Genomic DNA, 19,342 nt, shown 5'->3' with positions numbered 1-19,342 from the left:
ATGACACTGTTGTTTGAGTGAATCAGTCCCCCCACGTGCAGAGCATTCCCCTAGTTAGGACACCTGTCTGCACAGGGTAGACATCAAGTTCTAGAAGATCCTTAAAGTGTGGGCTCCAGTTCCAAGAGTCCCCAAAAGTATAAGATATTTGGAACCTCATAAACATTCACTTAGTGTGAGCAACATACTTACTTTTGAAATTATTACTCAAACAAGAAATAATTTGTCAAAACAGATACTGCAGGAAATCTAGGCGGGGTCCACATCCTCACCTTTAGTTTACCCACCAGGTCTCCCAGGTTTTTGTTTAGTGGAAAAGAAGGTATGATGGATTAGTCAAGGTTTTCTCCCAGATTTGTCGTGGTTGTCTCTCCAGCCCTTTCCCCAGAGAGTAGAAGATTCCCAGAGTGTCATGTATATGGACCACTTTACAAAACATTATCATCACATTTCTGTTCTGCCTTAGATAAATGATGCCATTGGGAATGAATGGCCCTGGATCTACTTTGTCAGCCTCATCTTACTTGGGTCATTTTTTATCCTTAATCTGATCCTGGGTGTGCTCAGTGGGTAAGCAGCTCATAGCATGTGGTATGCTCTCTACTCTCTCAGCAGCAGCAGCATGGCAGTTTGTCCTGAATGTGACTTAAAACAGTTTAAGTCCTATGAGGAAATGATGATCTTTTTTATGTTGCTGGGGGGGGGGAGCATGAAAGCTTCCTTTCCTTTGCCCCATATTCCAATAGCTCAATTTCCCATTGCTAGACCTGATGCATCAATAGAATGCAAGGGCCAGAAAGGGACATCATAGTGATATGAGCACATATTGTGGTGCAGCATGGATAGAGTACACTCAATCAGTTGCATGTTGCTCTGCTTGTAACGTATTGGATTGGCTGGGGACACTTGGGGACACCACACCATGCTTGCACGGCACTGCCAGGAGCAGGGGTGGAGCAAAGCAAGGACTTTTCAGCAGTATGAATCAGCACACTGCTCTTTCATGTTGAACCGCAGTAAAACATGAAGTATGGCTTAACACGACGTGCAAACAAGGCCATTATTGTAGTAATCCTTCTAACCCTCACCCTGTAATGTAGGACACTTTAATTAGGTCCAGATTCTAGCAGAGAGCTAGTGGCTTGACTGAAACCACCAAGTCATTACTGAGCGAGACTTGAACTCAGGACTGACTCCCTGATCCATCACTATACAAGTTCTCATCTGAGTTTTTTCCCCAGGGAATTCACCAAAGAGCGTGAGAAAGCCAAATCACGGGGTACGTTCCAGAAACTGAGGGAGAAGCAGCAGTTAGAGGAAGACATGAAAGGTTACATGGACTGGATCACCCATGCGGAAGTCATGGATAGCGACCGGACACGTGGGGAAGGTACTAAGCTTTTTATTACAGTATTGGCTTTTTTTGTTTTGTTTATTCTTGCCAGTTGATGCTGCTGCTTAGAATCAATAGGGCTGGGAGCAGTGCTTGCTGGGAAATGTAGTCTGAGAGAAAAGGAGATTAGGAAGCAAGAAGGAAAATCGAAGGCCTGGGCAAAGTTGCAGAGCTACGTAGCATTTGATGTTAATGGTTTTGTAAATAGCACAACAGGTTTCTTACCTTTCATCATCTTTCACAGGAATGATGCCATCAGACGAAGGTGGCTCAGAGACAGAGAGCCTGTATGAGATTGAGGGCATGAATAAATGGATTTTGTTCTTGTAAGTACCATGCATGGCAATCCAAACATGCTCATGTCCTGCTGTAGTGCAAGAGCCCCAAAGCTCTCAAATTTTGCTGTGAGCATCACTTTTACATCTTTTTTCAAATATTTCCCCCATATCTTTGGAAATGTGGCTTTTCATTTTTTTTACAGTCAAGAAATGCACTGCTAAGGTACTTTAACTTGGTATAACATTGAATTCCTCCCAGAGACCATAGGGATTACTTATTCTTCCATCTGCACCTGCAGTTTTGATGGCCTTGTTAGGCCTTATATGTTCCCCTTAAAGACGCACAAACAAAATATTTGGAAGCCACCCTGGAGATTGCAGATACCAGGGAAGAAGTTGCACGTTGTGTTTTGCAGGCCTGCTTTAGTGCTGCATCATCACAACCATATTAGTAAGTGTGATGCTTTTCAAAAGTCCTGTGAAATTCTGAACACGGGCGCTAGAGAAAGTGAAAACTAAGAAGAGGTAGGGTTCTGAAGCCATTTTCAGGGGTTCATCTGCCACCATTCTGGTTTTAACTGTCTCCTTTTTCTCTAGTCGACACTGGCGACGATCGAACCGTCTTCTCCGCAGGAAATGCCGCAAACTGGTTAAGTCCAGGTTTTTCTATTGGTTTGTCCTCTTGATTATCGCGTTGAACACCATCTCAATAGCTACTGAGCATCACCAACAACCTGATTGGCTGACCAAGGCTCAAGGTGAGTTGGGCACTCTGTTTAAGGGAACTTTGAAGGTTCTAATTAACAAGGGGTGGTGCTGTGATGCTCTCGATCCTAAACTTCCTTGCTTGATCCTCTCATTAGTTTCTTTCTGCTTCTCAGTGCCCTAGTCCCACTTTAACCCCATACCAAACATGTTCCCATACGAATATACTTCCTTCTTGCCTCAAGAAGCAACTGCATTTAATATAGTTTAGCCCTAAGCATAATGTAAGAGGTTGATTCTAAGGTGTGAAAGGCAAAAGGCAAAAGGAAAACTGAATAGACTGCAGGGGAACATGGTACAGGAAGTATATTGGTATTTATATTTAAACTGGAAATTGGAAAATGTTATTGAAAATGCAAGAGCAGCAAGAACTTTGCTCAGTTATTTCCTTAACGACCCATATTTAGAAGGCCATTATCAAGAAGTTTGAATCCTACCTTAGATTTTTTAGTACTTGCCATGTTTAGGAATTGGAAGGGTCTCAGCATACAGACTACCCCCCCCCCCCTTCCGCAAACCCCTAACATGATACACCCGCTACAGGTAAGGGTAGCTTGGTTCTTGCATGCACTCTTAATAACTTCTGTTAGCTGGCTTCTGTAAGTGGAAGCACTATTTCCCAGCAGAGGAGAGCTGAGTAGAGTGAAGGAAGTAATTCTGGACTTCCCACCTCCACTTTTTCCTCCCAACCCTCACGCGCTCTCTCTGAAGAGGAATTGGGCTCCTTGTGGTCAGAGGAGATCTGGTCCATTCATCATTCTGCTTACAGATATTGCCAACCGGGTGCTTCTGGCCCTCTTCACGATAGAGATGATTCTTAAGATGTATGCTCTGGGCTTCCGCCAGTACTTCATGTCAATCTTCAACCGCTTTGATTGCCTTGTGGTGTGCACTGGCATCCTAGAGGTCTTGCTGGTGGAAATTACCTCCATGACACCCTTGGGCATCTCTGTTTTGCGGTGCATCCGCCTGCTGAGGCTCTTCAAGATAACTAAGTGAGTATGCCAACCATTTCTCATAGGGCTTGGCTTCTAGAACCTTTGCCATCCTGGTGAGATGCAGTAAGCTTGGAAGCGGAACAGAAGCATCCAGCTAGTTTTGGAAACATAATGCTAGACTAGCTGCATCTCTCGTACTACCTGGCAGAGCTCCTGTGTATTCATTTGGTGGCCATAGTGTTGGCCACATCCACACCATACATTTAAAGCACTTTCATAGTACTTTAACAGTCATGGCTTCCCCCACCCCACCTCCAAAATCCTGGGAGCTGAAGTTTGCTAAGGGTGCTGGGAACTACTTCTGCAAGGGGTCTCCTAACAACTCTCAGCACCTTTAATGAACTGCAGTTCCCAGGATTCTTGGGGGGGAGCCATGACTGTTAAAGTGATATCAGTGAGCTCTAAATATTTGGTGTGGATGTGACCACTGTGTGGCTACCTGCTTCAAGTCCATCTCTACAAAGTAAAAGAGGATGTGGGATTTCATCTCCTGGTGTCTCTGAGTGAGGCTGAACAAATTGATTAAATCTGCCACCCGTTCTCTGCCTACGTATCTGTAGTGGAGAGCAGTGATTTGTCAAACTTTCCCTTGGATGAACTATGATGTTTGAAAATAGTTTTGCTAGTTCTGGGAACTAGTCGTGTTAGGTACCAAGCTAGATTAGATGGCAGAAGAGAAGATGGAGTCATCCAGGCATAGCAATCTCCCTGCCGAATGCAACTGAGCACGCTGAGCAGCTGTACTTAATACAGTCTCATATACAGATTGATGCTATATTGTTTTAATGCCTTTATTTGAGCTGCTGTAGTCTTTGTTTGGTCTTTGGCATACCCCCACCTTGGCATCACTTCTTGGGTGAAGAGCAGGTGAAAACAGCAAATAAATAAATTGAGTTTTTCGCCCTATTGGATGTGGCTACACATGCTCAACTGCATTCAAGATGGCAGCCATGAGATTATAACTAGTTTTAGTGGCACCCATAGTTAGTCATTAGGATGATTCATATTCTCTGTCTTTGGCTAGAAAGCTGCACTTCAAAGGTTGGCTCCTGGATCTGCAAGTATCCCAGCATCTTCACATAGGTGTGCACATAACGTTGCCGTCCCTCTCTAGGTATTGGACCTCTCTGAACAACTTAGTGGCATCTCTGCTGAACTCGGTACGCTCCATCATCTCCCTCCTCACTCTCCTCTTCCTCTTCATGGTCATCTTTGCGCTATTAGGGATGCAACTTTTTGGAGGGAGGTTTGACTTCGATGATACAGTGATACGGCGCAGCACCTTTGATAACTTCCCTCAGGCTCTCATCACCGTCTTCCAGGTACAACTTGTAGGGTTTAATAAGCCAGTTTAAGGGCAGGGTTTTGTAAGTGACAATTGTGGTCTTCTGTACTAAGTTCTGGCAGAAAATGGGTGACCAATGTGGGAAATAGGAATCTGTGAATTGTGGGATATTGTCTGAGCATAGACTTTTTGGACAATGGGGCCTGAGAAAAGAGTCTTTAACGAAGAGGTCTTCAAACTCAGATGAGAACCTAATGCAGTCTTCCCCAACCTGTTGTCCTCCTAATGTAGTTGGACAACAACTCCCATCACCCCTGACCATTGGCCATACTGGCTGGGATTGATGGGACCAGATATCCAACAACATTTGGAGGGCACCAGGTTGGAGAAGCCAGGCCTCATGCAATGCCGGTGCTCAGGATACCCTGTTGCTTCTAAAATCTCTCCTCTACTTCTAGGTCCTGACTGGGGAAGACTGGACTTCTGTTATGTACAATGGCATAATGGCTTATGGAGGGCCAGTCTACCCTGGTGTGCTGGTCTGCATTTACTTCATTGTTCTCTTTGTCTGTGGGAATTGTATCCTTTCTTTGCCCCATTAGGGGGATGGAGTCCTCTATTAACAGAGTCAGATAAAAGCTCTTCTCCACTGAATTCTCGTGCATTCATTTTGCAACATCACCATAAGATGCAATGTAAGTATTTCTCACAGCATTTCATGGTGACAGCATTTCACGTTGGTCCATTTTCTGTCCACGCTGTAGATGGGTGTGTGCATGCATGTGGCTATGGGGACCAGTACACAATCTGCACACCAGGATCCTCCTTTTTGAAATGAGGTTCCCATTTCTTCTGACTGCTTCCTGCACTTTTCATTCTGCTCTACCTGCCAAACTGAATGGTGTGGGAAGATGTACCCCATTATTAGGATTATTAGCTTATTAAGAACATGTTCTTAAGTCTTTTTTATTTATAAATATAGAGACCACCGTTCATGTCAAATATCAGGGCAGTGTACAACCACATGTACAAAAGAGATAAAACAATATGTAATGATCATAAAAATGACTAGTTCACCTTAAACAATTAAAACATTGAATAGGCCTGTTGACATAGTCTTCAAGAGCCACCTGAAGGTCAGAATTGAGGGTGCCTGCCAAATCTCTGCTGGAAGAGTATTTCATAGCATGGGATACTAAATGCCCAACTTCTTGCTGAAGCCAGTCAAGCTTCTGAAACATGGGGAACAACCAACAGCATCTCTTGATCTCAGTGATCAAGCTGGGATAGTAGGGCTCAGGGAGTCCTTTGAATATCCTGGATGCAAATTGCTCAGGGATTCAGGTTTATATTACCTAAACTCACACTGTATAATTCCTTAGCCTTGCTCCCCACAACCCAGATATCTTGCTCAACGTTTTCTTGGCTATTGCCGTGGACAACCTTGCTGAAGCTGAAACTTTGACCTCTGCCCAGAAAGCCAAAGCTGAAGAGAAGATGAAAAAGAAAATGGGCCGGTCAGTTGTGCCTCCTGGTGGCCATGACAATATCTACCTCTGGGTTCTCATCTGGGACCCGACAGGGGGCTTGGCTGAACTGTAAGGTGTTTCCTGCACCCCACCCCTCCATAATAGCTTCCCCTTGGCTTCACTTCCCTCTCCTCTTGCTTTCTTGGTTCTTCACTCTAGAGGTTACCCGGAGAAGTCAGAAGAGGAAAAGCAGTTGATGGCTAAGAAGCTGGAACAGAAAGCCAGGGGAGAAGGAATGCCTACCACAGCCAAGGTCAGCCATGGGTGACTAGGAGCGGGTGAATCAGTCAATACTGTATTGCTTTCTCTCTCTTTGTCACTTTTCCATTCCAGAGTTCAGTTCCCCACATTTCCACAGCAGTCTGCAAATTTATATTTAAAAAGTCCTCATGAAAATTCATCAGCATTGTGGGACAAATTTGTCCTGTAAATTTTCTATGCAGGTTTATCTAAAAAACATTTTCTTGCAAATCCATTTCCCCCAATAGAATTCATTTTTGATGTTATTTTAATCAATATATGCATTTTGATGCAGACTTCATGCTAGCGTGTGCATCTTTTTTTACAAATTTCTTGGCTGGAGAAATGCGTTGCGAACTTTGGAAACATTTCAAAGGATCACTGTATTTATCTCCACTTTCAGAGAGTGTGAATTGGTAGGTAGATTCACCATTCAATGCAGACTGAGTGGAATGTCTCCCCCATGGGGTGCCTTCTTTTGTTTTATTTTTCTATTTAGGTTCTTTTTAAAAAAGCCCCCACAAAACACTGTACGATAGAGACAGTATGAACAGAATTTTTTAAAATGGTTAAGAATCCCTTAAGAATAAACAATACAATAAAATCAATGTCATTTTAAATAGACGTCCAGCCAGCAGAAATCAGTCTTCTGAAACAGGAAGGTTTTCAGAGCATGCCTAGAAACTGTATCAGAGTGAGCTTGCCTATGCTGCTGAGCTTCCTTTCATTTTTATTTCTTCTGTTCAGTTGAAGGTGGATGAATTTGAATCAAATGTCAATGAGATCAAGGACCCTTATCCCTCCGCTGACTTCCCAGGTAAGGAAGGTTTGTCTCTTTCATTCCTACCACAGGAATGAAGAGAATTATGGGATGAACTGACTTAATGTTGTGTTGAGATGTTGAGATACCCTGATGTTTATATTTCGGCTTAATAGCAAGCCTAGAAATGAGTGAACCTTTTGGCTGTGCATGTAGTGTCTCTGCATGAAGCTTTTCTGTGACCGACTGTGTGCCCCGCAGGCGACGATGAAGAAGATGAGCCTGAAATTCCACTGAGTCCTCGGCCACGTCCCCTGGCAGAGCTGCAGTTGAAGGAGAAGGCAGTGCCCATGCCCGAAGCCAGCTCATTCTTCATCTTTAGCCCAACCAACAAGTAGGCCTTACTCCTCCCTCTCTCTCTCTTACCTAGACACATGACAGAAACTGAATAGGTTTCTGAACTGGCTAGAAATTCAGATACGAAGACAATCTAACCAGGAATATTTGCTACCAGGCACAAATTCCTTCCTGGCCAGGCTTGCTTAACCTCAGCAAAGACAGGCAGATGCCTTCAATTCAGACTGTCCTCTTCAGACTTTCCTTGAATGGTTATTAAACTAGCACCATAGCTGTAAAAGTGCTGTAGTTTGGCAGTGAAAGCACCGTAAAGTAGTAATTCCTTTAGTAATGTTATAGATTGGGTTGTCCAAGAACCCACATGTACATGGGCTCAATTCACTCAACAATTCTGCTCCAGAAATTGGTAGAGTGCCCATATTCCAAATGTGCTCTGAGGGGGATAGAAATGTCACATGTGCACTTTTTACCAGCACATTGATGAACAGTGTAATTCCCCTTTAGGTGCCCTTTGTACAATGAATTCTTTTGCTTAAGCAGAACATGACCTTCCCTTTCTTTCCCTAAATTGTCCTCTTCAGGCTCCGTGTACTGTGCCACCGGATTGTGAATGCCACCTGGTTCACCAACTTCATTCTCCTCTTCATTCTGCTCAGCAGTGTCTCCCTGGCAGCTGAAGATCCATTACGGGCCGAGTCCTTCAGGAATAAGGTGACTAGATAGACTTGCTTGCGCTACTGGCAAGGTACCAGTGGGTGGTGGTCCAGAGTGACTTACGAAAGCCCTGCATCCATTGTAACTGCCTCTCGGTGAAAATACTTGGTATGAAATTGAAACAACATGCAAAAGGCAACAACAGGAAGCTGTAGATGAAAATAAGTGACTGGTTTTCCGGCATAAATTGCAGAAAGCCAAAGAGTGTTGTTCTGACCCAAAATCTTCATTCATCTCTTCATGAAACTCAATAAGGATGGAGCCAATCATATCATACAACACATAAGAAGCAATTATTTTAAAAGCAGAAGATAATGGGCAACTAGTAGAAAGTTAAAAGTATTCACCCCTATGAAATGCCTGAGTAACTAAAAAGGTTTAGAGACTAAGTCTAAAGTCTAGCAAGAAGGTTGCCTGACAGACCAAGGCACTACTAGATCTCTTATTACCTTGGGGAAGGGCCATAGCTCACATTTATTTCATTACATATTCATTTTCACTGTTAAAATACCTTTGCTGTACCCAGTTGCCTTAGCTGATTTACTTCATGTTATCCTTGAGTACAGCTCCCTCCAGTTCAGGTATGTTCCTTTTCCTTCCTCTCCCATACCCTTTCCCCCATTCTATCTTTTGATAGGTTGCCAACATTTCTTACATTTCTCTTAAACTAATAAAAGAGAGAATTATGGCACATGGTGAAATGAGTTGGAATAGTAAGGAATTGCTAAAGTTAGTGTAGCAATCCCTGGCATCTCTCTAGGTAAAAGGTCCCTGTCTGAAACCCTGGAGAGCTGCCACCAATCAACAAACTCAATACTAAGGTAGATGGGCCAATGGCCTGACTTTGTATAAGGCAACTTCCTGTGTACCTATGCTTCCTGTGAAGAGAAAGCACCCAGAGTAATGTTTGAAATGGACAGTGCAAATGTATGGCAATAATAATGGATAATATGTAGAGGAAAAACAGGTTTGCTTTTACATGACAGCTGCCTGCATCTTAATATATTGGGGATAACCAAAAACATTTCTGCAATCATTTGTTTTTAGAAATCAGAGTACTGTTCATGCTGGTTTAGCTGGGACTACCCAGAGATTGCAAAATGAGCGCGAAGAAATAGGAGATTCTGTTAATATTCAGATAATATTTCTTCTATAGTTCTCATTCCAGAACCCAGCAAATTTGCTAAAAGATGTGTTTGTATATACAGTGGTGCCTCGCAAGACGAATTTAATTCGTTCTGTGAGTCAATTCGTTATGCGAACAATTCGTCTTGCAAATCCCATAGGAATGCATTGATTTTTTTTAATTTGCCCATAGGAACACATTAATTGAATTTCAATGCATTTCTATGGGAAACCGCGATTAGCTAGACGAATTTTTCACAAAACGAATTCGTCTTGTGAGGCAACCTCTGATCGCAAAACCCATTCGTCTAGTGAAAAATTCGTCTAGCAGGGCATTCGTCTAGCGAGGTACCACTGTATACCGGTAGCAATTGAGTTGCACTGACAAAAATAACACCCTGTTTCTTTGCTGGTTTTATCTCCAGATTCTAGGATATTTTGACTATGGCTTCACTTCTGTGTTCACAGTGGAAATCGTTCTAAAGGTGAGTCACACTTAGAGATGTTGTGGAATTCCAATGGAATCATAAAACGTGACTGGAAATCGCCAATGTTTACTTATTCATCTTTTTTCCATTGTGCTGAGTTGGCAATCTGAATAGTTAACCACCTGTACAGATAGCGGGCATCAAATTCAAGCTTGCCAACTCTCTGTGCTGATGATGAAGTGCTCGTTCTCAGACAACTGCTTCATCCTGAACACAGCAGTCAACATCTACAGGTCCAATAATCCACAGAATTAGGTTGATGAGAGAAGTATCCTCAAAGTAACACAAAACTGGGCCTAACTGAGTCTTCCTGCTCCCCACAGATGACTACTTATGGTGCTATCCTACACAAGGGATCCTTCTGCCGCAACTATTTCAACATCCTCGACTTGATCGTTGTGGCTGTCTCTCTTATCTCCGTGGGATTTGAGTAAGCATTATGATGGAAGAACAGGTCTGGGTTTCGTCGATCTGTGGTAGGGCCAAGTCTGAGGGAAGTAGGATAGGGGTTAACATTCTCCTTGTGTCTTTGGGACTGTGGAATACGAGGGATGTGTCTGTGTGACCATAGAGTAGTAAGAAATACCCTGAAATATAAACATTGTAATGACTGTCTCTCAGACCCTGAAAACCAGGAGCTGCATGAAGAGTGAGGAGCTCTGCTCCCAAAGCAACAAATATTCACAGCCATCATGATCAGTCAACATACTAAGGCTTCATCCACACTATGGTGGTACTTCGGGTTACAAACGCTTCAGGTTACAGACTCCGCTAACCCAGAAATAGTACCTCGGGTTAAGAACGTTGCTTCAGGATGAGAACAGAAATCGTGCTTTGGCGGCGTGGCAGCAGCAGGAGGCCCCATTAGCTAAAGTGGTGTCTCAGGTTAAAAACGGTTTCAGGTTAAGAACGGACCTCCGGAACAAATTAAGTTCTTAACCAGAGGTACCACTGTATACATTTGCATCTGTTTTATACCACTTTAACTGTTTTCTCCAAAGAATCCTGCAGACTGCAGCTTCTTGAGAGTACCAGGAATTGTTAAGAGATTTCCATCCCCCTCACAGAGCTACAATCCCCAGACTTCCCTTGAAAAAGGGATTGGCTGTTAAACCAGTTTAGGTCTGTGGTGTGGGTGTGCCCTGAGAGTCAAACAGTTATGCCTCACCCCACTGCGTCGGTATGAGAAATGGAGGTACAATCAGCTCCTGTAGTTTGATCCTACTGACTGGGTTGTGAAAGTCTTAGCTGCTGTAAAGGTCTGCCTTCTTCCTCCGATGGTCCCCTCACCCTCTTTCAAAGGCTCTTTGGTTCTGTAATTTGCTGTGGCTGGTTGTACCAACTAGATTAGGGAGTAGAATTTACAGACCAGTTTTCTTTCAAACTTCATGCTCTCTGGGAGTACGCTTAGGCTGATGGCACAAGGGTTGGCATTTGGCATTTGGACTTTGTCATTGTGCCACCTTTGATACAAATTTTGTGCTCTGAGATAAAACTTGCTGTTTGAGCCTGAGGAATGGGAGGTTTATTCAGTATCAAACTGAAAGTGCCAGGGCAGTGATAGACTGCATTCACACAACAATTTATTTCAGTTCCCTATTTGCCTAACTGTTAATTTCAACATTATATTTGAAGCTTTCGCATGACGTAAAAGCCATTCACAGAAAACTAATGGAATATAGTGCATGCTTAGTGCTCATTTCCATGCCATTTCATTCCAGAAAGAATCCATTTGCAGCCCCCTTAACTTGGAAAGTTGTGGGAGTAAAGTGAGGAAATTTGGGACGGTGTACAAGCATACAGTTATTTCCTGCTGTTTTATGGGGGAGAACAGAAGCACACATGTGCGGAAGGGGTGGGGGAGTAGTGACATCGCCCAGTGATGTTTTTTTGTTGTGTCACTCCACACTCACAGATGTGAATGAAATTTAGTGTACATCTATCAAAAAGCCACAATTCCATAACACAAGAGGTACTGCATTGTGAAAGGAATGTTAGAAAATGGTTCAGAAGTGTAACATTATAATCAGGAAAACTAGGGCAATACAGTATTCCGCATGTCTGAATGCACCCTGCTTCTGAAGAATTCTCTGAAGCCGCCCCTGTAGCAAGGCAGTCCTACAGCATTCTCTGGTTCACAGTCCCAACCATGGAATGCCCCATTCAATCACTAGATATAATCAAAAGGCCATAGTCATTCTTTGTATGCAGGGCAGAATCCATGTAACATAAGCACAAAAAGGGTTCCCGCTGTAATATTTTCCTCGTTTTCTGCAACAGGTCCAGTGCCATCTCAGTAGTGAAAATCCTCAGGGTGCTCCGAGTACTGCGACCACTGAGAGCCATTAACAGAGCAAAAGGGCTAAAGGTGAGTGGGGTTATAGGAATGTTTTCCTCTTCTGGATAACACAGAAATCAGGGATAGTTAAGGGAAATGTGATGACCTCTCTAAGCCAGCAGCATGCATTGAAATGTATGCATGAACCAGGCAAAGCAATCTCTACTTAGATTTTGCTGCACCACAGTTATTCGGAAAAATCACAGTAAGCAAAGGACAAATAAAATCTAACCAACCTCTCTCTCTTTCTCTCTCTAGCACGTAGTACAGTGTGTTTTTGTGGCTATCAAGACCATCGGCAACATTGTGCTTGTCACTGCCTTGCTACAGTTCATGTTTGCCTGCATTGGGGTGCAGCTCTTCAAGGTGACAGTCTTTCCTAGATAGAATGAACTTCCACACTGTTTGAGTCCATGAGTTTGTAGAAGCTTGTTTATATAAACAGGGATAGCTTCCTGCCACAGATCAATTCAGGGCCACTATACTGAATTAACCTTTCTCATTTGTCTCGGTTGGCCCAATATTGGCCCAATACCTTCAGTTTGGTCTGGTTACCCTCAGGTCCTTCTGTGATGTGCAACCTTCCTTTAAAAAAGCCTATTCAATTCTCCAAACCTACCCAGATGATGTTCTAAGTGTGTGACATCACATACACACATGACGCACAACAGACCCTCTCAATCTTGGGTGCAACATGGCGCCACTGCAGCCTGTCAATACATACCTCAAGGAAGCTAATAGCAGCACTGCAGTTTCCTCACAGTCAATGTGTAAGTCACTTGCAAAATCTTATTCCCTTTCAATGCAACTCCCACATGGTTTGCCAGTCAGCAATGTCAGCAACTGTCATGAATTACCACCTCCTCTCCTTCAACAGTAAAAACTGGGCCTGGGCTTTTGTGTAGCTGGAAACATTCACTTTTCAGTACTCTCAGGACTGTTGAGGCCATAATTTGGAAACAGCCAAATAACTTTTGATCTCTGTTTTAAATGTAGGGGAAGTTCTTTAGCTGTTCAGATTCAACCAAGATCACTCCAGAAGAATGCAAGTAAGCCTTGGTTATGTGTCATACTCTTCTGCAGCCTGGGACACTATAATCGCAGTATGATGGGAAGCTGTGGGCCAGAGTTTTTGCGTTAACAGAGCAATAAAAGAAAAAAACAACAACCCTATTGTGCCAGGCTGGGGTAGGTGGATGGGTGGTGTCCCTCCAGCCAGCCAGCCCTGCCATCCTCTGCCAGTGTCCCTCTGCAGAGTGACTCCTGCTTTACTCTGCTGGTGCAGTACTCCGTCTTCCACTCACCAAATGTGTGAGCGGACAGAAGTGCCACCAGTGGGTTCCCCAGCAGTGGCAGCCAGTGGCAAGCCCAAGACAGGATGTTCTAGGGCCAAGGAGGGGATGAGCCAGCCTAGGATTCATTGGATCAGTCTTATGCAACTTGAGCAAGTTCCTTTTTTGCTGTAGTGACTGCCATTGAGTGACTATCTCAGCATTGGCGAAATGTTAGGCTACAATCCTTAACTCAACTCAGTGCATAGAACTGTACTGTAGTCTAGTATGAATTAACAGAAGGTGCAGGCTCCTTGTCTGTAACTAATATAAAGTTTCTTGTCCTAGCGGATTCTTCATCACTTACGTCGACGCCGATCCAACACAAGTTGTGGAGCACATGCGTGTGTGGGAACGCAATGAATTCCACTTTGATAATGTAATGTCAGCCATGATGTCTCTCTTCACTGTTTCCACCTTTGAAGGATGGCCTAAGTGAGTGCAGAACCCAACATAGGGCAAGGTGCAAGGTGGGCTGTTGGGAATTGTCAGAGGGATTGGCTGGTATGCTGCTACTGTTGCTGATTAGCTATACTGTGCAAGCAAAATAACACTGAAAGGGGAAGCTTTAATGCACATCGCTAACAATGTTATGGACACTACACGCAGATAGCTGCACCAGACATTCATGTAACCATGGCAATTGATGCAGTTGCTGGGTTTTTTTAAAAAAACATGTTTTCTCAGCAACAAAATATTGTGCTTTCAGAATCAGAAAGCATAATACATCCACAGTGCAATTTAAGGGAAAGGTGCCTGGAGCCCACTCAGTAAAAGAGTTATAGCTCTACATTTATTTAGCTATACTGTACTGATTTTTTGGGAAACCTTTTGAGAGTGGGACGCCCCTGTCAGAGGAGGCATGGATACCTGAGCTGATAACCCATTGAGCAAAGTCCTTTCATAGCCCACTTCTTCAAAGGTCTTTTGCCCAGGCCCATTAATCTCGACTGCTGTTCTAACTCTTCCAGGTTATTGTACAAAGCAATTGACACAAACGCTGAGGACATGGGGCCCATCTACAACTACCGCATGAGCGTTGCCATCTTCTTCATCATCTATCTCATCCTCATAGCCTTTTTCATGATGAACATCTTTGTAGGTTTTATCATCGTAACCTTCCAGGAGCAGGGTGAAACAGAGTATAAAAACTGTGAGCTGGACAAGAACCAGGTATGGCACATAATGCTGAGATAATGAACAAGAGAACCTAAAGTATGGAAGGCACTGCCTAGCCCTTTTTTTGGTCCCATTCCCACCTTGTATTTCTTCTCGCTTCAGCGCCAGTGTGTGCAATATGCACTCAAAGCACACCCTCTGAGATGCTACATTCCCAAGAACCCCTACCAGTACCAGATATGGTATATTGTGACCTGCTCCTACTTTGAGTACCTTATGTTCTTCCTGATCACATTGAACACCGTCTGCTTGGGCATGCAGGTATGGATGAGTGGAATAGCTGCCCACCTGTAGAATGGCAGCAGTAGTGATGATTGTGGGATCATGAGTTCTGCCTGGAGAAGAAGAATTACAAACAGTGCCCCTGTAATGAGCACTTGCTGATCTGGTGTTTAGAAATATGGGTGGGTCTTATTATCCATCGGTTGTACACTACACACAATGTAACTGAACTGGGCTGTTATTCCAGGGATTCCAAGATAGAAATACAGTGGTACCTCAGTTTATGAACTTAATCCATTCCGGAAGTCCGTTCTTAAACCAAAACCATTCTTAAACTGAGGTGTGCTTTCCCTAATGAGGCCTACCACCACCACCGCCCTTCCACTGTTCGGATTCCGTTCTTAGACTGAGGTAAAGTTCGCAAACCAGGACACTACTTCCGGTTTTGCAGAGTTTGTAAACCGAATTGTTTGTAAACAGGGCCGTTCTTAAACTGAGGTACCACTGTACAAGTTAGCAATGAGAGGCAGTGTTAGAACAGGTATGTTGGATAAGTGGGGCTTTACATCCATACAGCTCACTCATCATGATGAGCCTTTTCTCTGCATGTGTATCTCTTTTACTTGTTATCTAGCAATCAATATGATTTCTCCCTTTGGCATAATGTAGACTTCCTTTGGGTCTAGATGAAGGGCTTTGTTTCTAACTCAAACCAACGCTCTATTAATCATCTACTTTTAATCTTTTTTACAGCATTATAATCAATCGGAGACAATGGACCATCTCTCAGATATCCTTAATGTGGTATTCACCCTTCTCTTTACTGTGGAGATGATCCTTAAACTTATAGCCTTCAAGGCTAAGGTGAGTTTGGGATATGGACCTATAAGGCTCCTTGAGGGAAGTGGGTCTGTCATTTTGCTTAGAGCAGTGGTGGAAAGCTATGGCCCCCATACATCGTTGGACTACAACTCCCATGAGCCTGAGCCAGCATAGTCATAGCCTGGGATGATGGGAGTTGCAGTCCAACTACATTTGGAGAGTCACAGGTTCCCCATATCTGGCTTAGAGTTACATGCCACACTTTAAGGGGGATACTGCTGGGGAGGAGGGAATGGTTGCATGTAAGTTTTTTTTAGTCCTAACCAAGTCACACAATTTTCAACATCGGTCCTTAGGTTGGGAAGGTGCCAGAAAGGTCCTGTCTTACTTCTTTGGAACCTACTTTCTTATTCCTTTCCCCCCAGGGCTACTTTGGGGACCCTTGGAATGTCTTTGATTTCCTTATAGTCGTTGGCAGCATCATTGATGTCATCCTGAGTCAGATTGATGTAAGTGAAAGGCTCCCAGCACTGGATGAGTGTGGGGGCTGGGAACATTTCAAACTGGGCAGCCATGAAAGTGAAGAAGAGTAGAAAACTGTTCCTCATGCTATGTAGCAGCATCAGTCTCCCAACTTTTCCACAGTTGTGATTATTGCATGTCTAAACAGAATATCTGATTCACAGAAGCTATTGTTTGACTTCAGTTTCCTTCTGGAGATAAGAGGGTTTATTGCCTTTAAGCTAAGGGAATGGGAGGCATCTCACAGACAAATGTGGATAAGCTCAGTGGATACTGTGAGTTTCAAGCGTCAAGAAGTATTGTGAGGTGACCTTTCCTTGATCATAACTAATGGACTGATGTGGCCCCATGCCCAGGAAACTTCACCTGCCCAGTAATCTCTGTGTTCTCTCTAAGATATGTTCTTGGCAAGTAATATGTGGCTGGCAAATTTAGTATAAAGTCAACTTTGAGATGGTTTGCCTTATGGTACCTGCAGATCATTTCTGCATTTGCTGTCCATGGCAACCATGCTTCAAGTATTTGCTTATTATGTCTGCTTATAGTGTGACTATCTTCATGGCAACACTTGCATATATAAATTGTGCCTTCTATATATATGTGCATGGATGCTATAATATACACCAGAGTATATTGAAAATATACCATGGGTAGAATAGCACATGTGTACTCTGCATTGCGTATGAATTTAAAGAAAGAACAAGAGTAGATATTGCTGGGTTAAAAATGCATTTTTGTGCCTTCATTTATGTGCACTGCTAATGCTTCTATTTTCAGTTATCTATGGCTATAGAAACAGCTTTAGAAGGAGGTAGATCTAGAACAGCTTTCATCAATAGTGTACATGCCTGATTCAGTATTACTAAGATCAAAACTATCATCTCTTTATATTGAACATTGTCTTCTTTTGAATACTCCAATCACTGGAAAAACCTGCTGTGTTTCTTTATAGCTCCAGCTTGCCTCTAGCCAGTGCTAGAGTACTGTATTAGGAAATGTCAGTGCAAATATCTACCTTGCTTGATGAGTTGTTTCCAAGCCCAAGTACAAAGAGTCACTCCAAGGATTTACCCTAGCTTTAAGATATAGCTGAACTTTTTGTTGTTCTCTTATTAGGCGAGCAGGGGATGGAAGGTATCTTTGGGGACATGCAAGACTTTATCTACTGGATTTACATCCACCTCAATACTTGCTGAATATGCCCTGATTCATTAAATGGCCAAAAAACTCTGGTGAGAGATCTATATGCTAAGTAGTTAAGGTGAAAGGGGATCAAGTTCAATGGTATTTAGGAATTTAGCCTGAGGACTTGGGAACTGGTAAGTGTTCTGCTTCCCTTCCCTTTGCGCCTGATGTTTGGTTCAGTACCAGAGGCAGAATGGCCCTGAGTTCATTCTTCCCAGAGTTCTTTATCTGTCCCACTGGAATGCTGCTTCCCGTCGAACAGTTGGGAACTGCAAGAAAGTGAGAGGGATAATGCTTGGAGCCCCGGTTCTCCTAAAATACTCTCTGTACACCCTGTGGTGCTGACTGGATCACATAATCTGATTTTGATTCCGCAGAAAGCAAAACCACCATTGGTGCTGCTGTTTTCCCCTTCCAGCACACTGTATCTTTGACTTATGAACCTAGCCTAGTCCTTTTCCGTGTTTCCTGTCTTTTCTTCCTCTCTCCTCCCTCCTAGTCCATTTGTTTCATTTATTTGTGTATTGATGTTTAATAAACTCCCTGCTAGGTGAGCTGTTTAGATGAGCTAATAATGCTCTTTTTATTGTCTTCTGTCCAAGAACAAATGGCAGCAAATATAATAAAGTGCCTCTAACATAACCTGTGGGCATTCCATAGGGATCATATGTTGCTTTGTGCAAGAGACAGCACTTTGCTCAGAGTTTCTGGCCCAGAAAATACAAATAACCAATCAGAGCACAAATCCAACAAAGGCACACAACTGTTTATTTGCTGCTGAAGTCAATATAACCACCAGCAGCAGGTACAGCACACAAGTCACACAGGATTTTAAAATGTCTGGCTATTAATCAGTTCTGTCTGAATACATTTAAAAATTAATTGTAACAAGCATTTGTGGATAGAATACTTCTCTTGGCATGAGCCATCTTGTTTAATTCCGTAAAAATCCATCTTCCCTGTTTCCCCTTGGGTTCTGCCCAGTCTTTGGATTATTTCAATGTGTGAAAGAAAGGGTCAATGTTTTCAGAAGAACTCAGCATGGCGGGAGCCACATCCTTCAAAGAGCTGACCATGAAATATCACTGTAGGAGCTCCTTGCGGGGGAAAGACATGTTAAGAACCCTAATCACTTTTGGAGGGGTCTAATAGCACTTGAAAAAACCCCACCACCCATTTGAATTCTGGCTCATGAATGGTCTCTTGACAGTGGGTGGATCTGAGTGTAGCTGGCCATGCATCATAGACTTCTAATCTAGGAATACCTGTGCCTTCAGTGATGCTCCAGTAGGTTTCTTGGTCCAAGGCTTATTGCACTATATTGTTAGCTGGAACTTTCTTATCTAGGCTGCTTTTTAAAATCTATTTCCAGTAGGAGACTCTAGGCTCTGTTCAAGTCATTTGTAGTCCTCATTCCATGCATCAGTCTCTGCATCCTTTATTCCTTTATCCTTTATCCCTTATTCCTTTCTGCCTGTCTTCTTCTTTGTTGGTCTCCTAAGATCTCCCATCATGCCCTTCTATTGTTGTGGACCACCTTCTCTTCCTCCCTGAAAATGGCTCCTCTTCCTCTTCCTCCTCCTCCAATCCATCCCTTGTCCCTTTTTCTCTCTGTCTTTCACTTCTCTACTTTCCCACTACATTTGTAGGATTCCTCGGCTGATTCTTTTATTCTCTTAACAGATAATTCTTGCTTCCAGAGGTGGATTGTACTGCCTAAGCGGTGGCTGTAATGGCATTGTAAATATCAGCTGCATGAGCTTGTTGTGGAGAACCTTTTCTTTCATATATCCCTTTGTCCCTTCCTAGAC

The 19,342-nt window shown here is 43.3% G+C and overlaps 1 protein-coding gene across 2 annotated transcripts in view; it reads left to right on the top strand.

Annotated features, from left to right (window-relative positions):
- Positions 1-19,342, top strand: part of CACNA1S (calcium voltage-gated channel subunit alpha1 S) — a 60,197-nt gene that overhangs the window by 18,942 nt on the left and 21,913 nt on the right. Inside the window, exons 7-29 of one of the 2 annotated variants that reach the window (XM_035122301.3) lie at positions 467-570; positions 1,242-1,390; positions 1,638-1,719; positions 2,269-2,429; positions 3,206-3,431; positions 4,549-4,756; positions 5,178-5,298; positions 6,122-6,236; positions 6,408-6,501; positions 7,236-7,305; positions 7,510-7,642; positions 8,187-8,316; positions 9,870-9,929; positions 10,256-10,362; positions 12,213-12,300; positions 12,529-12,636; positions 13,267-13,319; positions 13,890-14,036; positions 14,573-14,774; positions 14,883-15,041; positions 15,756-15,866; positions 16,250-16,333; positions 19,215-19,271. In XM_035122301.3, coding sequence (XP_034978192.3) covers positions 467-570; positions 1,242-1,390; positions 1,638-1,719; positions 2,269-2,429; positions 3,206-3,431; positions 4,549-4,756; positions 5,178-5,298; positions 6,122-6,236; positions 6,408-6,501; positions 7,236-7,305; positions 7,510-7,642; positions 8,187-8,316; positions 9,870-9,929; positions 10,256-10,362; positions 12,213-12,300; positions 12,529-12,636; positions 13,267-13,319; positions 13,890-14,036; positions 14,573-14,774; positions 14,883-15,041; positions 15,756-15,866; positions 16,250-16,333; positions 19,215-19,271 — 2,769 coding nt within the window. The remainder of the gene's footprint in view (positions 1-466; positions 571-1,241; positions 1,391-1,637; positions 1,720-2,268; positions 2,430-3,205; positions 3,432-4,548; positions 4,757-5,177; positions 5,299-6,121; positions 6,237-6,407; positions 6,502-7,235; positions 7,306-7,509; positions 7,643-8,186; positions 8,317-9,869; positions 9,930-10,255; positions 10,363-12,212; positions 12,301-12,528; positions 12,637-13,266; positions 13,320-13,889; positions 14,037-14,572; positions 14,775-14,882; positions 15,042-15,755; positions 15,867-16,249; positions 16,334-19,214; positions 19,272-19,342) is intronic. The other variant, XM_060277002.2, reaches the window with a different exon arrangement.

Source organism: Zootoca vivipara, chromosome 7, assembly GCF_965207765.1.
Source record: "Zootoca vivipara chromosome 7, rZooViv2.hap1.1, whole genome shotgun sequence".
NCBI lineage: Eukaryota > Metazoa > Chordata > Lepidosauria > Squamata > Lacertidae > Zootoca > Zootoca vivipara.
Note: the sequence above shows the minus strand (reverse complement) of the source record. Positions and strands in the feature narration are given on the sequence as shown.